The sequence below is a fragment of the Crinia signifera genome, unplaced genomic scaffold (genome assembly GCF_055691185.1).
Source record: "Crinia signifera unplaced genomic scaffold, ASM5569118v1 HAP2_SCAFFOLD_106, whole genome shotgun sequence".
Lineage (NCBI taxonomy): Eukaryota > Metazoa > Chordata > Amphibia > Anura > Myobatrachidae > Crinia > Crinia signifera.
Genome location: NW_028142000.1, coordinates 90,101 through 106,331, shown reverse-complemented (window position 1 = coordinate 106,331; position 16,231 = coordinate 90,101). Strand labels below are relative to the sequence as shown.

The 16,231-nt window shown below is 42.3% G+C and overlaps 1 protein-coding gene across 2 annotated transcripts in view; it reads left to right on the top strand.

The window, feature by feature from the left end:
- LOC146052136 (prefoldin subunit 4-like) overlaps nt 1-15,821 on the top strand; it is a 54,292-nt gene extending 38,471 nt beyond the window's left edge. For both annotated transcript variants that reach the window (XM_083167911.1, XM_083167912.1), the window contains exons 3-4: nt 11,672-11,809; nt 15,618-15,821. In XM_083167911.1, coding sequence (XP_083024037.1) covers nt 11,711-11,809; nt 15,618-15,749 — 231 coding nt within the window. In that variant the 5' untranslated portion in view covers nt 11,672-11,710 and the 3' untranslated portion in view covers nt 15,750-15,821. The remainder of the gene's footprint in view (nt 1-11,671; nt 11,810-15,617) is intronic.
- Nucleotides 15,822-16,231: the final 410 nt, after the last annotated feature.

Below are 16,231 nucleotides of genomic sequence, written 5' to 3'. Positions count from 1 at the left end.
CTCAGTCTCCTCAAAGCGGTTGCACATATAGCGCCAGGGCTCTCCTCAGTCACTACAGGAGGACGCTGATATGAGGTACACAGCACGGGCACAGCAAATTACAGTGCTGGGACCCCCCCCACAAGCAGCGCTACAATTGAGGGGCTAACTGCGCTGTCACTCAGAGATGTGACAGCGCAGGACCGCCTATACCTGGGGATGGTGGCTGCAGGGGACAAACAGCCTGCGGGCTGCTGCAGGGGTTGCCATGGAGAAGGTTGCCGAGCGCACCTCTCCAACACCTGTGGCCCCGGCTCCCCCCCGCCACCGCTGGGGCTGCCTCCCTTATACACATGACACACATAATGTTTGTTACACATACTGTATGTCGCACATTATTAATGCATTTATACTTGACACACATAATGCCCCTTACAGATATTGCGAACACTATTGCACAACCAACCCACCCGCAGACAGCACTCGCACAGCCACTGTGATCCTCTGCTTGGATACAGATGTTTCCTCATACATCTTGACTCAATAAGCCATGCAGCTCTTGGCCAGTTCTGCTAACGTTGGGTGCCTTTTTTGCTGAAAATGTATCTTATTTGCATTGTTATAACCAGCACACACAAGGAGCTTCCGATGATTCAAATGCTATGCGGCATGCCTATATTCTGTGTGCGACTGTGGCTGTACCTGCATATGGAATGCTATCTTACAGTGATTTCTATGAATACACTATTTCATATGCAGATTCAGCCTCACTCACACACAGAATATAGGCATGCTGCATATCATTTTAATCAGCAGAAGCTGCTGATGCCCCTGGGCGTTCCAAATGCCCTAGGCAATTGCCTAGTTTGCCTATGCCTAAGGCCGGCTCTGATTATTATCATCATCATGATTACTATTATTATTATTATAGCAGGGTTGCCAACCCTCCCGGAATGACGGGGAGGATCCCGAAAATCCCCCTACCGCCCTCATGTACCTGGTTGCAGAGAAGCTTTAAATTGCAGCGATTTGCGGCTTTTCTGCAGAAGGGGTGGGGCTAAATATGCAAATTGCACGTATTTGGCCCCACCCCCTCATCGGAGACCCGCATATTGCGGGATTTGCATTACTGGGGGCAAGGACTGATGATTTCTCCATCAGGCCCCACCCCAGAAGTGTTGCTGACAGTCTCCTCTCCGGGGTTCTCCTGGAGAGGAGACTGTAAAAGTCGGCATCTCTGTATTATAGTTCTGCACTAAAGCAAGAGAGTATTATTTTTGAGCCAACATATAAAATGCACCAAAGAGAACAAGAAATGCACCACAGAGAACAATAAAAATATAGGCTAGTCAATGCATGGGCAACAGTACAGGAAAAAAGAAAAATACATTTGTAAAATAACTGGTTGGTAAATACAATATAGCAGTCAAAATCTAAATATTTTTCTGCCCTCTGAATATGTGCCTAAATAATATATATGATGTATACAGCCTTGAGTATATTTCTATATGCATATTTATTTATACAAATCTAAGACAATTATTAAAATCAGAAGGATAGTATAGTAAAAATGCAAAGACATTGGAGTATAAATACTAAGTGGGGTGATTTCCTTTGCTTAATCCAGCAATATTATTATTAAATGCAAAACATGCTTAGCTATAATTTCAATATTATTGTAGTTTTAAATCCTGCTTTACTAAATAGTCACAACACTACATTTTCTAATCATGAGATATAAGAGAACGTGCTTTCTTAGTGCATGCCACTAGATGGCGTCATAAGAGCAACTATATTTCCCTTCTGCAGCTCTGCTCCTCCTGTACCTTTAGGCATGATGATTTGGAACTAAAACATAAAAGTGACTATACAGTAAGTGTGACAGAGGGTGTCGCTAGAGAGCTGAATGAGCGAACATCACTGGCATGCAATGCAGCGTAAACAACCTATTGGTATTCGGAAAATCGCTCTAATTGTCTTCTAGTGGGCCTTATTCAGATCTGATCGCAGTACAATTTTTTTGGAAAATGGGCAAAACCATGTGCACATGTATAGAGAGAGTTACATTTGTGTGAGTTATTTTGTTTCTGTGCAGGGTAAATACTGGCTGCATTATTCTTACACTGCAGTTTAGATTTCAGTTTGAACACACCCCACCCAAATTTAACTCTCTCTGTACATGTTACATCTGCCCCACCTGCAGTGCACATGGTTTTGCCCATTCTCCCAAACAAATTTGTACTGAGCACAGATCTGAATAAGGCCCAGTGTGTAACCTGCTTAACATTTCTGGACTACTGTGCATGCAAAAATAAACAGTATTTACCCTGCATAGAAAAAATATAAATGTATTTGCTCCCCTTGCTTTGCAACATTGTCTGTAACAAATATAAAGTTACTTGCTTTTCCTGCTTTACTTCCAAATCAGAATCACCCTGTAATAATTATAAAAGACATAAAAAAACAACTGGCACTAGACTGATATTTAGATATGTGTTGTTATTAGCGAAACACAGGGGCATGATTCAGACATGATCGCCAGGCTGCATATATTTGCAGCATAATGAGCAGGTTAATGCCACCCCGCTTCAGCCAGAAACACGCCAGCTCTGGTTGTGTTGACAAATCGGTTCCAGGTGAGCACCAGGGAGGCCCCTGATGTCAGTGCACCCAACCACGTGACTTTGAGCATGAGTTTCGAACAGTTGTGGGTATCATATACTGTTCACTGTGGTACACCACCGGTACAGCTATAGGTGCCTCTGGACCTGATTGTCAGTTACACACATACACTCAGTATATACACTTGATAAAATTTGTTAGCACAATCAGATTGTCAGGGCAGTGAATTTATGTAAGCATTGAAGCACATAAGGATAACTCTTACCAGGCAGTGGACAAGCAAGCAGAGACAGGGAAGTGTGGGAGTGCCACCGGACTCAAAAAGCATTTGCACTAAAGATGGAAAATTAATATTTAATGTAGCCCCCCACCATACGCCACCCCCCTTATTATAATGAGTATGCTTACTTACCTGATTTGTTTGTAACTATTGAATTTTAAATCATTACCATACTTTAGGAGAGAAGCAGAATATAAACATCCTTGCTTTATTTATAGACCGTCATTAATTACCTGCAGACACAACTGCTTAATTAATGTATTATATGGTCATTAATTGCACAATGTTTGGTACGGGCCGCATTCAGGCATTACTTGCATTAAAGTGGGAACTTGCCTCTGGCAATGTTAACAGGGATCTGTTTTATATCACTATATAGTTACAGAGCCATCTGCACAAATAGTGCGACTGTAAAGACAAGGTTATTGGAAACGGTTATTATCGTGAAGCATAAGACAAGGTGTGATTAAAGCATTGTAACCTGATAATGCCGTCATTAGTGAATTTCTTTTACAAGAATATGAAGAGACTTTAAGATGATAAGAAGGCTACAAAGGTTATTTACTAACAAAGTGCAAGTGTATAAATCCCACTTGTTTCGAGGAATCTCCTATATAGAAGCAAATGTCTGATTTATAGCTACCAGTTACTGTAAATGTTAAACTTTTAGAGTAAATAAATTCAGGAGTCATCTTCTTTTGACACCCCCAGAATGATGCTGTCTTTGGGTCTGATTCTTTGCAACTTTGTCTATTGCAAATATAAATGCAGAAGGAGGTGCCAGACATCCCCTCGCTGCATTTGCGATCCCATCGCTGTGACTGAGGTCACAGCCTGGGATTAACATCATCAAACAAAAGAGATGAAAAACCAGCGCTATGTTCTTAACCCCTTACCGCCGCAGCCTGTTTTTGCCTTCCTGACAGAGCCCTTTTTTTCAAATCTGACATGTATCACTTAAGTGGGGATAACTTTTTATTGCTTTTACTTATCCCAGTGTTTTTGAGATTGTTTTCTCGTGACACATTGTACTTTAAGTTAGTGGTAAATTTTGGTCGATACAGTCTGTGTTTATTTGTGAAAAATACCAAAATGTCATAAAAAAAATTGAAAATTTTGCAATTTGCAAAATGTTAGATTTTCTGCTTGTGAGACAAATAATCATACCACTCAAAATAGTTAATAACTAACAAAGACCATCTTTGCTGATGACACTAAACTGAGTAGAATTATTGAATCAACAGAGGATGTGAACATACTTCAAAATGATCTTAACAAACTAGATGAGTGGGCTAAAAAGTGGAAGATGAGGTTCAATGTGGATAAATGCAAGGTTATGCATCTCGGGAGACGTAACCAGTGTGTAAGTTACAACCTAAGCGGGGAGGCATTAGGTACTTCAGCACTTGAAAAGGATCTAGGAGTCCATATAGATAATAAGCTGGGGTGCAGTGTTCAATGTCACATTACAACAAAAAAGGCCAACAGAATTCTAGCATGTATTAAAAGGGGCATGGAAACTAGGGACTCAAAAGTAATTATGCCACTGTACAAGGCATTGGTTAGACCGCATCTTGAATATGGAGTACAGTTCTGGGCCCCACACTATAAAAAGGACATCATGGAATTGGAAAAAACCCAAAGAAGAGCAACAAAGCTTATCAGGGGAATGGAGAATTTAAGCTATGAGGAGAGATTAAGCAAGCTAGGACTATTTACACTTGAGAAGAGACGTTTAAGGGGGGACATGCTCAACATGTACAAATATATCAGGGGCCAATATAAGGAACTCTCAAGCACTCTTTTTACTGCAAGAAAGGAAACTAGGACACGAGGGCACGAATTTAGATTAGAGGAAAGAAAATTTCGTTCCCTCAAAAGAAAAAATTTCTTTACGGTCAGAGCAGTCAAACTTTGGAACTCTCTTCCTGGAGAGGTGGTGTTGGCAGATACAATAAATACGTTCAAAATAAGGTTGGACAAGCATTTATTGGATAAAAATATCCAGGGGTACTAATAAGAACCATATTCTGTCTTTTACAAGGGATAAGCTATTAAAACGTAGGTTGAACTAGATGGACGCAAGTCTTTATTCAGCCTTATCTACTATGTAACTATGTAACTATGTAACCATATGTCTACTTTATGTTACCATCATTATTTCAACCTCCTTTTAATTTTTTTGGACACTAGGGGGCAGCAGAGACAAAATTATACACAGAACACGGAAAACGCTGCAATTGACTGTTCACATTTGAACAGCCAATTGCAGCGATCGCCGATGGGGGGGGGCATCGCTGCCCCCCCTGGGCCACGAGGGAAGATGTCTGCTGTCAGGGACAGCAGCCATCGTCCCTTTGTCACCGCGTCTATAGACGCGGTGACAGTTTAAAGTCATGACGTACATTTATGCCATGCGTCGGGAAGTACATCCCGACCATGACGTAAATGTACGTCAAATGTCGGGAAGGGGTTAATTGCTCCGCCGTGAAATCCTATGGGTTCTGAGTGGCTTGACTATCTGTTGGAACCACACTTTATAGTTCAGACCCACATTCACATAGCAGTTTCTTTAGGGAAATATCCCAAGTCAAAACGCCATTTTTATATATTCGACACTTACTTAAGAATTCAGTCTCGCGTGCCCGTAACAGTTTTTTTTGACCAGTGATATTTTTCAATCAAGACAAGACAGGTGTAATCTGTATGAAATTTACTTAATGGTTCAATCTCGCTTCCCATAGCAGGTTCTTTTGGAAAACACAATCCAAATGCTTAAAGGTATAAAAGCATTTAATATCCACGAAATCACAAAAAACATGTATAAAACAAAGTTCACAAAAACACTGTTGAGGGGCGGGGTGGAAACCAGATGTAGGAGTGAGATGTTCCGGCCACCGGCGCTGCAGACGTGGCGGGCTGGGCTGGGATTACCATCATGACTGTTGGATGCAATGTTTCCCACAGGTGGATTCATCTGCAGAGACATTTGAATCAGCGTATACTGCTGAATGAGACACTTTGGGGGACCCCCTGGCCAGGGCTAAAGGGTCTGTCCCCAGCCCCCCTGGGCTGTGGGGGATGGGCTGATGCCAGTAAAGTGTAAAACACAGAATAAATAATTGGTTTCTGTTGTGGAACAACATGCTCCAGCAAGCCTCCACTGCATGCATGGACTTGGAGAACCACAAATCCCAGCATGCGGGGCATTAATGGGCCCTCAGGTTCTTGTAGTTCCACAACAAAACCAATACCTAAATAAAACACACAAACACAACGTAATAAAGTATAACTTTTATACACACCACACATACTGTATATACTTACCTATAGGGTCCACTGTAGGCCTGTCCTCTTCTACATGTAGAATCCATAAGGTACCGGTGAAAATAAATCATACTCACCACCCCATCCAGTGTAGATTGTGTCCTCTTTGGTCTATGGCGTTTGTCCCAATAATGCGTCGCAGCAAACCTGGTCGCACGGTGGCACATTAAGTCTGACAGTATGGCATAATATGGAGTTACAGGTGAGTGAAATAGCAGCGATTATGTCATTTTTTTTAATCACCGCTGCGCATGTGTCAGATGCACTACTTTATTGTACAACACTGAACTGTACAGTATGTTAAATAGACATTTTTGTCTGAAAATACTATTGCATAGACGTGTGTCTCATTATGCTATTTATTACAGGCTATGGGGATAAGTATACAGTATGGTCGAAGTACATATTGTAGCAGGCCAGACTCTGGTCTATGGCTACCATGTTTCAACTAGGGCTTCATGGGAACCCACATCTATGGAGCCAATGACAGGATAGTTTACACTTGTGTAAGGGAATCGCCGTATGTGCGTCCCATTACGCTATATACAGCATGAGCGACCAGACTCGAGCGCTAAGCGTGTTAACAATATAGCTACCGGGTTTCAGCCAAGGCTTCAAGGGAACCCACATCTTTGGAGATATCGACGGCATACAGTACTTTACACTTGTGTAAGGGCATTGCTGTACGTGCGTCCTATTACGCTACATTAGTTAAACACAGAATTATGCTACTGAAAGAATGACATACAGTAAGAGCAGGCCAGACTCGAGCACCAAGCGGGTTAACAAAATGGCTACTGGGTTTCAGCCAGGGCTTCATGGGAGCCCACATCTGTGAAGCTATTGATGGCATAGTTTACACTTGTGTAAGGGAATTGCTGTACGTGCATCTCATTACGTTACTCTAGTTAAACACAGAATTACGCTACTGTATGAATGACATAAAGTAAGAGCAGGCCAGATTCAAGAACTGAGCGGGTTAACAAAATGGCTACCGGGTTTCAGCCAGGGCTTCATGGGAGCCCACATATTTTATTAATGGCATAGTTTACACTTGTGAATGGGAAGGGTGGGTACAGATATGTTAGCTATAAGATGGTACCTTAAAGTTGAACTGCACCTCCAGTGACCTTCCCTTTTTTCTGGTAATGACTCCACTGGCTTTCCTAAACTATTGAAGAGAGACTAGATCTGTACCATTGGCATATTTATAACTAGCTGACCGGCCCGGCGTTGCCCGGGAAAACCTTGGGGTTTCTTTATTTCCAAAATTGCTGAAAAATGTCATCTTACAGTATGCTGTGACAAAGACCTAAGATTGTAATTTGTTATAGATTCCACCATAATGTTAGAATGTGTTTGCATTGATACTCAATGATGGCAATGAAATCAGGTGTGGTGTTGTTGTTTGAAACACCACACTCCTGAGTTGAAAACTTGTATGTGTTGATGAATTCCACATCCACTCCTCAGATTTAGCACCTACTGTATGACATATCCTCCAACATCTGAGGGTCAGAAATCGGTACAAAATTTAGAAAGGGACATGTCCACACCTCAATTTCTATACTTTCAATGGTACAGTTTCTAGGGTGTGTAATTACCGGCGCTGAGTGCGTGGGGTCCGGGGTGGGCGTTACTTACCGCGCCATAATTAATTAAAAATTCACTGCTCCCTGCCACTGCCACTCCCCTCACCGAACCTGCATGCAGCAGTCTCTGAGGTCTGGGGATCTATAAAGCACATGCACCGAGCATCTCTACCAAACAGTGGAGCAGCCCCTGAGTGTGGGAGCATGTCCTCGGGCCTGGCCACATGATGTCATGACGCGACGCACATTATCCGCACCACTGTAATGCACCACTGGGAATGGGTGCAATGGGCCAAATTCTTCCCTACACCCGCCGGACAAATCCACTGATCCAGCCATCACAATCATCAATGGATGCATTGATAAGGTTTGGAGTTTAAGAAGTTGAAGAATAAGACTGAAAAAAAGAATTGCCATGTTACAAAGTGTACAATTTACTCAATAAATCGTGAAAAAAATAAGTTCTGATTCAAACTGATAATTGTTTGGATGGGGTTGGTTGTGAAACAAATCTATAGGTGGGGGTATGGATATTGTGGGCATAATTGGTGTTTGTTACACCTACAGGGGGCCCTCAATTGATGGGATTTTCACTACAGTGTCACGGTCACAGTGTCACCATAGGGGGATTCCCAATTGGGGTCCAGGTGGTCTTTTAGGGACCCTTTACAATCCTGTAGGTCTCTTCTCCTTGAGCTTACAGTCTCCCTTAATGATAGTCAATCACTGAGGGAGACCGTAGGCTCCAGGAGAAGAGACCAACGGGATTGTAAAGGGGTCCCTAAAAGACCACCTGAACCCCAATTGGAAATCCCCCTACGGTGACACTGTAGTGAGAATTTCTCATCAACTGGGGACCCCCTGTAGGTGTACCAAACACCAATTATGCCCACAATATCCATACCCCCTCCACCTATCAGTGATCAGTTTGAATCAGAATTTATTTTTTAATCCTACTTTCATTTCTTGATTGTACTGTACTTCTATGTACACATATTTTTTTCACGATTTATTGAGTAAATTGTACACTATAACGTGACAAATCTTCATCTCAGTCTTATTCTTCAACTTCTTACACTCATAACATTCAAACAAATGCATGCAGCGCTCATGCCCATCGACCAAACATTATCTATGAACCAAAAGAGTCTGGGAAACCCTTAAGGCAGAGCAGTGCCTGATATCCAACTGACTAACAGGGTGAGTGCAGTGTACCCACTTTGTATTGATCAATGGGTGTATTGGCCAGGACAAAGATTTCTCAGTGCAACTGGCCGGGGAGCGCAGTGACGGGCTGGAGGACTGGAGAGACGGATATGGGGAACAAAGTAGAAACGGTACATTAGGTACAGTTTTTATTTGCCGGTACAGACGGTTAAATAAACGGCAAATTATTTTTTATGTGTTCTGTGTGTTTGTGTGTGTTGTACTGTTTTTGTGTGTGTGTTGTAGTGTATGTGGTTGTGTGTGTTGTATTGTATGTATCTGTCCAATGCGTAAGTGTGTGAGGTGTGCTACGTATATACAGTATGTGTGTGTTGTGTCTTTGTGTATCTGTGCAATGTTTAAGTGTGTGTTTTGTGTGTGTCGTACTGTTTTTTGGGTGTGTGTGGTGAATGTGGGTGTGTGTTGTGCTGTTAGAGGTATGTTATGTGTGTGTGTTGTGTGTATCTGCCCTATGTGTAAGTGCATAAGGTGTGCTATGTATAAATCTGTGTGTGTGTAGTGTGCTGTGTGTATCTGTGCAATGTTTAAGTGTGTGTTTTGTGTATTGTACTGTTTTTGGGGGGGTGTTGTAGTGAATGTGGGTGTGTGTTGTACTGTGAGTGTTGTGTTGTGTGTATCTGCCGAATGTGTAAGTTTGTGATGTGTGCTACGTATATATATGTGTGTGTAGTGTGCTTTGCGTATCCTGGCAATGTTTAAGTGTGTGTGTTCTGTGTGTTTGTTGTACTGTTTTTGGGTGTGTGTTGTAGTGTGTATGGATTTGTATTGTACTGCATGTGGTGTGTTGTGTGTGTGTGTATCTGTCCAATGTGTAAGTGTGTGAGGTGCTCTACGTATAAATGTGTGTGTTGTGTGCTATGTGTGCGTATGTGGTGTACTGTGTGTGCGTGTACAATGTGTATGTGTGTGTGTGTGTGTGTTTTGTGGTCTATGTATATCCTCAATTATTTCCTAATTGTTTAAAGCCTTCACCATAATGTTAGTTAATGTGCAGGCATGGGTGGGCAAACCCCATTTAAGAAGGATCGCCTATACAATGCAATCTGGGTGGAATATTACCTCCCAGGATCGCATTGTAATGTGCGAGCAAATCACTGGGATTTACCTTTCTGTACTCCCTCCCTGCTATGCCCTCAGCCAGGTGGTCTGCCAACAGTGTGGCCTGTATCCCATAGGCTACAACGGGCTACCGCCATCCCAGAATGGTGGTATCCCTGGATCCGATGCTGCCCGATATTGATACATCAGGCAGCATCACCTCCCCCAAGAAACCTGTGGGGAAGCTGCTACAAGTGAAGCAAGTGGAATCACAGCGGGAATCCTTCCATCTTGCATTCGGGGAATACTTAATATTTGCGGCTTTACCCTGAAAACGGGTGTTTTCGGGGTATTGACCACAAATTTTAAATGATAAATGGACCCCACTGCAAGCTAATTATGTGATCTGTATCCCATAAGCAAATGCCATATTCAACAACCATGAGCAGTATCCTGGTTAATCTGACAGTATTGCATCCTCCATAGAAACCTATTGGGGGTGACAGCTGCAAGTGAAATCAGATTTGATGCTGTCCCTCACATACATCATCAAATCAGTGGTTCCCAACCTCAATCCTCAAGTACCCCAGACAGTTTATGTTTTCCAGGTCCTCCTGCAGATCCTTTCATTCACTGACACATTAAAAACATGTACTGTTGCTGGTACTTGAGGACTGAGGTTGGGAACCACTGATTTGATGATCCTAAATACTTGTACACACACTCACACATTGAACACATGTTGTGGGAGAATAAGTAGAAAATATTGGTACTGCTTTCCTAGCACGGCGCCCGTCTCATTGATTGTATGCCTTAAGTTTAAGGTACTTAAGGCATACAATCAACGCGATGGACCCGATTTTTTTTTTTTTTATCTCATGGATCTTATGCATCCATGAGATAAAAAATCGTGAGCCCCCAATAACCATTGTTAACGCCACCAGCACTATCAACGCCAACCCGAAGCGTGGCGAGCACAGCGGTACGCGTCCTCCGACCCTTTCATACCCCCACTATCCACGTCGGCGTGGAGTTGATTTTATATAGTGTGGCGAGCCACCGAGCCCGAAGCGTGGCGTACGGATGCGGACTACTTTACATGTATTCCGCGTCCCCTCGCAGGGCTCGCTGCGCTCGCCACACTATATAAAATCAACTCCACGCTGATGTGGATAGTGGGGGTATGAAAAGGTCGGAGGACGCGTACCGCCGCCCCTCTCGGGCTCGCTGCGCTTGCCACGCTTCGGGTTGGCGTCAATAGTGGGGTGGCGTTAACAATGGGGAGACCATTTCACCCATGGGGGGGGTTAGCAATTAAAATTGGGGTTTTGGGGGCTTTTTACATTGATTCCAATGTAAAAATCTTGTCGATCGCGTCGGTTGCATCATCTCATGTATCTTATGCCGCACAAACACATAAGATGCATGAGATGCTTGAGATATCAGCCCCACACATACAATCTAGATCGTGGGCGCCGTGCTAGGAAAGCAGTACCAAAATATTTTTTGATAAATGGGCCCCTAGAAGTAATACAACTGGCAGCTGTATTCATCATTGACAAATGTAGTAAAATAACATTGACTTCCTTGTGAAATGTCCCCACAGAAAGAGCTTCAGAATCTGGAAGATGCCTGTGATGACATCATGATGTTAGAAGATGCCCAGCTTATTCCTTATCAAATTGGCGACGTCTTTATAAGTCATTCCCAGGAGGAAACTCAGGAGATGCTGGAAGCTGCAAAGGTTGGTATCTTGTGGAGGAAGAAGTGAACTGTTCATAGTATGCAGAAGCATTTATTCAGTGTCATTATTAATCATCAAAACACATCTAGAGGTCCTTAAGCTTTATGCAGTTCCTGTGTGTATGCATTTCCTTGTGTTGTATGATATCGCCCAGGCATTATGGAGTTTATCTTTCCTGGTTCATTTGTCTTCAAAGAATACTGCATTGTCCTGCTTACCTGCTGCCTGTCACATATACACTAAAGGGTCATGTTATAAATGGTAGACAATGTCTAGGTCGACACATTGACAAAAGGTCGACATGATTTTTTCACTATTTTTGGTGTCTGTCGACATGGACACCGTATAAGTGTGTGACTTCTGCACTTTTCATGCTTCAGGCACACTATTATATTCCCACTCTATATGAAAACTATTCAAGTTCCCAACCCTGCTCTTCACTGGGGTCAGACCGAGACCCGGAGTTTTTCCAGCTTTATAAAACCGGGCATTTTCCCAGGTCGTCAGTAAAAAAAGGGTATTATTCTTTGTATTGGAAGTGTGCTTTACTGCTGACTCGTTCTCAGAGTATGCGTATCTGAATACACCTGTTTTAGTTCTAGTGATAGACCTACATATACCAGCACTGACTGATACATTTAACATGAAGGCTTATCTGAGGAAGGTGTTACCAAGGATAGAGGAAAATAAAAACTGCTCTGACATGATGGTCAATGCCAAAATTCCATTGGCTTCATTTTCCAAAGACTTTTACAATATCAACCGGTGTCTCTAAGAAAGCCATGGTCATAGAAAATACTTACTGGATTTAGGCTGTGGGATGAGGTTAGTTGCCCATGGTAATTTACAATTGCCAGTGATGCTAGCAGTCATCCAGGATTTTTTTTTTCCTGCCCTGGGCAAAAATTTGGGTTTATTGAATTACCGTATATACTCGAGTATAAGCCGAGTTTTTCTGCCCAATTTAATGGGCAGAAAACACCCTACTCGGCTTATACTCGAGTCAAGTGCCTGCCCATAGCATTTAGCCCCATTCCGCTGAGCCGGCGGAACACTAGCTCCGGCGCAGACATACCACAAAGCGCCGGAGCTGTGCACTGCTGCTGCCGGCTCCCCCGCTGGCTCCCCCGCCCGCTCTGCCGCCCGTTCCCCCGGCTTCCCTACCTTGCCATTCTCCCGTCGGCGCTGTGCTGCAGCAGGACAGAGCAGGGGCCGGACACACGCAGGAGTGTCAGAGGTTGACACTTCCTGCCTGGTGCTCCGCTCCCTCTGCTCTGCTCCGTCCTGCATATTAAGTACCAGTATTAACTGGTACCCTGAATAAAGGTATTAAATAAAGTAAAATAAATTCTGGTGTGGGGGGGGGGGGGAACACTGAGGGGGCTCTGGGTACAGTATGTGCTGTAATAAATTACTGTACCTTTATGTTGTTTTTTTTACACACGTGTACTATGCATGTCTGTGTGTGTGTATGTGTAGTACAGCATGTTTGTGTGTGTATGTATACTGTGCAAGTGTGTGTATGCCTGTCAGCGAAGAACTCACAACGTATACAAATAATGCTGACAAAAACACACAAATGGTATACACACAGTTGACACAGACTGTGTCAACTGTGTGTATACCATTTGTGTGTTTTTGTCAGCATTGTTTGTATACGTTGTGAGTTCTTCGCTGTTTGTATGTATACTACCAGTAATACCGTATGTGTGTGTGTCCCGGCTTATACTCGAGTCAATAAGTTTTCCCAGATTTTTGGGGCAAAATTAGGGGCCTCGGCTTATATTCGGGTCGGCTTATACTCGAGTATATACGGTAATTGAATCAGACAAAAATCATGAGAAAAAAAAAAAAAACACATGCATCTCTTATTTCTCTTGAAATATTATCGGGGCTATTGGCTATGCCCCTCCTCTCACTTCCTTTCTGTTCTTATTCGCACCCTGACTATTTTTTTCTCACTTCCTAATTTTTTTTTTCAACTTCCCAACCATTCCCATACTTTCCTTATACCATCTTATAAGTTGCATCAATATACGGTAGAAGCAACACAAATGTTTATACTATTTGGAAATGTACTTTATTTTAGGGATAGCCATCGTTGCCATTGCCATCGATGGCAATTCTGCAACTGACCATCGATTAGTGCTAATCTATGCTATGGATGACCATCTATATTTTTACATATCGATGGTCATCCATTGTGTTCGATTGATTGGTCTGTGAGGCAATCAAAACATGGGGGCTGGGCTTCGTGGGTGTCAGGGGCGGAGCTATGCTCCGTGTCCCGGCACTTTGAAAAAAAAAACGGCAAAACATCGTTTTGCTGTACCATCGATGGATGGAAATCATCTGCTTCTCCCCCACCGATGGCTAAAGTATTCGACATCGGCCATGAACCATCGATGATTTTGAATCATCGATGGCCATCCCTGCTTTATTTTCTATGCTTGTGACAGCATTGCATGCCGGCCTTGTTCTCTATTGCATTGTACACAGACTCACACTCTGTTCACCTGGAATTACCAGTTAATAACCATTCTACTAAAAGCTGAACTCCTCCTTTGCAGAATGCTTTTATGTCAGATGTGTTTTCTTTTGTTGCTCAGCAGATAAGATACTTTCCATACATTAGATAACTGTACCTACACTGCAGATCTGTTGCATCTAAGGACAGTGATAAACTGCAAATAAGCTGAACAATATATTACTATGAAGGGGAAGGCTCCATATACACTTTTATGGACACTTCACCATGATGTACTGCCAGAACCTTACATGATGCAGGGTAGAAAAACATTGCACCAAATGTAATAGGGTGGGAGAATCAGAAAAGTGAGAAATTTTGGGAGCGCTTTCCCTCTTGTTTTTAAAGCGGCAATCAATTACATGGCAAAATCCATGTGGTTTATCAGTGTAAATGATTGCTGCTTTAAAAGAAATGGGAAAACCTCTCTCAAACTCTCCCTTTCTGATTCTCACACCCTATTACATTTGGACCATTGTTTCCTATGTATGCTTCGCATAGTTTGGAGCATAAATAAGCACAATTCTGTTGATTTCTCAATTTTATTAACTCATAGGTGTGTACACACTGTACAAGCGATATATCTGTGAACGGTGGCATCCACAGATATATCGTGTCAGATGTGCAACACAGCCGATGCCTGATTATATCTGAAGATCTAGGGGCATCCTGCTGTTTTTATGGGCGATCCACCGACTGCCCTTACAGCTGCCCGGGAGCTGCTGGTGATTGTCAGCTCAGTGGGCAAGCGCATGCAAATGTATGGAGAACACACTGCCCAATTGTTCTGCAGATTTATCTACCAGTGGTTACCCAGCTCTACACTACTGAATGGTTTATGTGACTATCTTGCTTTTTGGATGTTAACCCCTAATTGTGCTGACTAATGTCCAATCTACAAAGTTGATTGCTTCAATTTCAAATTAATTTTCATGTAACCATTGCAAAGTCTTGTGCTGTCCTGTGACACCAATAATAAAGTGTAAGTTCAGTTGGTCGGATGTCTTCTGTGATTCATGGCATGGGAGCTGGGCACTGTTATACACCTGGAATGAGTAAATGTGTTTTCTTACAGTTTTTATATCACTCTGTGGGGTTTATCTAGTAAGATGGATTTCTATCGAAGATGGATTGTTGCTATGGGCAGCCAATCAGAATTTATTTATTTAGCACCTTTTAGATCTGGAAGATTATGGTATCTGATTGGCTGTCCATAGCAACATCCCATCTTAGTAAATTAAGCGGTGTGTGTTAACATATTGTTCTTTCTTTCTATACCAGAAAGAATTGGAGGAAGAAATAAAATCTTTGCAGTCGAAAGTAGAATCTATACTTCGGGTTCTTGCAGATCTCAAAGTGCATCTTTACGCCAAGTTTGGAAACAATATCAACCTGGAGGCAGATGAGAGCTAAATAAAGTTTTTTTTTTTCTTTTATTTATTCCTCTTTTATTGATCATACACAAATAAAAAAAGAATAGCTTATCTTCTTGTGTCTGTGGGATTGTATGATTAGTGCTTCTGCCTAAAAGCTTGTTACAGGTTGAGAATCCCTTATCCAATTTATTCCGAAAACTATGCATTCCAGAATTTTTTTTTTTTGCTGAAAACTTACTGGGGATATGTGTAACAGCACTACTGGGGACATGTGTAACAGCACTACTGGGGACATGTGTAACAGCACTACTGGGGACATGATATGAAACTGGCACTAAATATCTGCAAGGAAATGACTGGTTGGTATTCAGTGTCTGAGATTGTACACAAACTTTGTTTCATGATTTGAAACCTTGTTTTATACACACAAATATATTTTATTTGTGCATTTCATGTGTTTGATATGTTTTACAACATAATGCAAGATCATTGAAATATAAAAATATTCTGAAATATAGA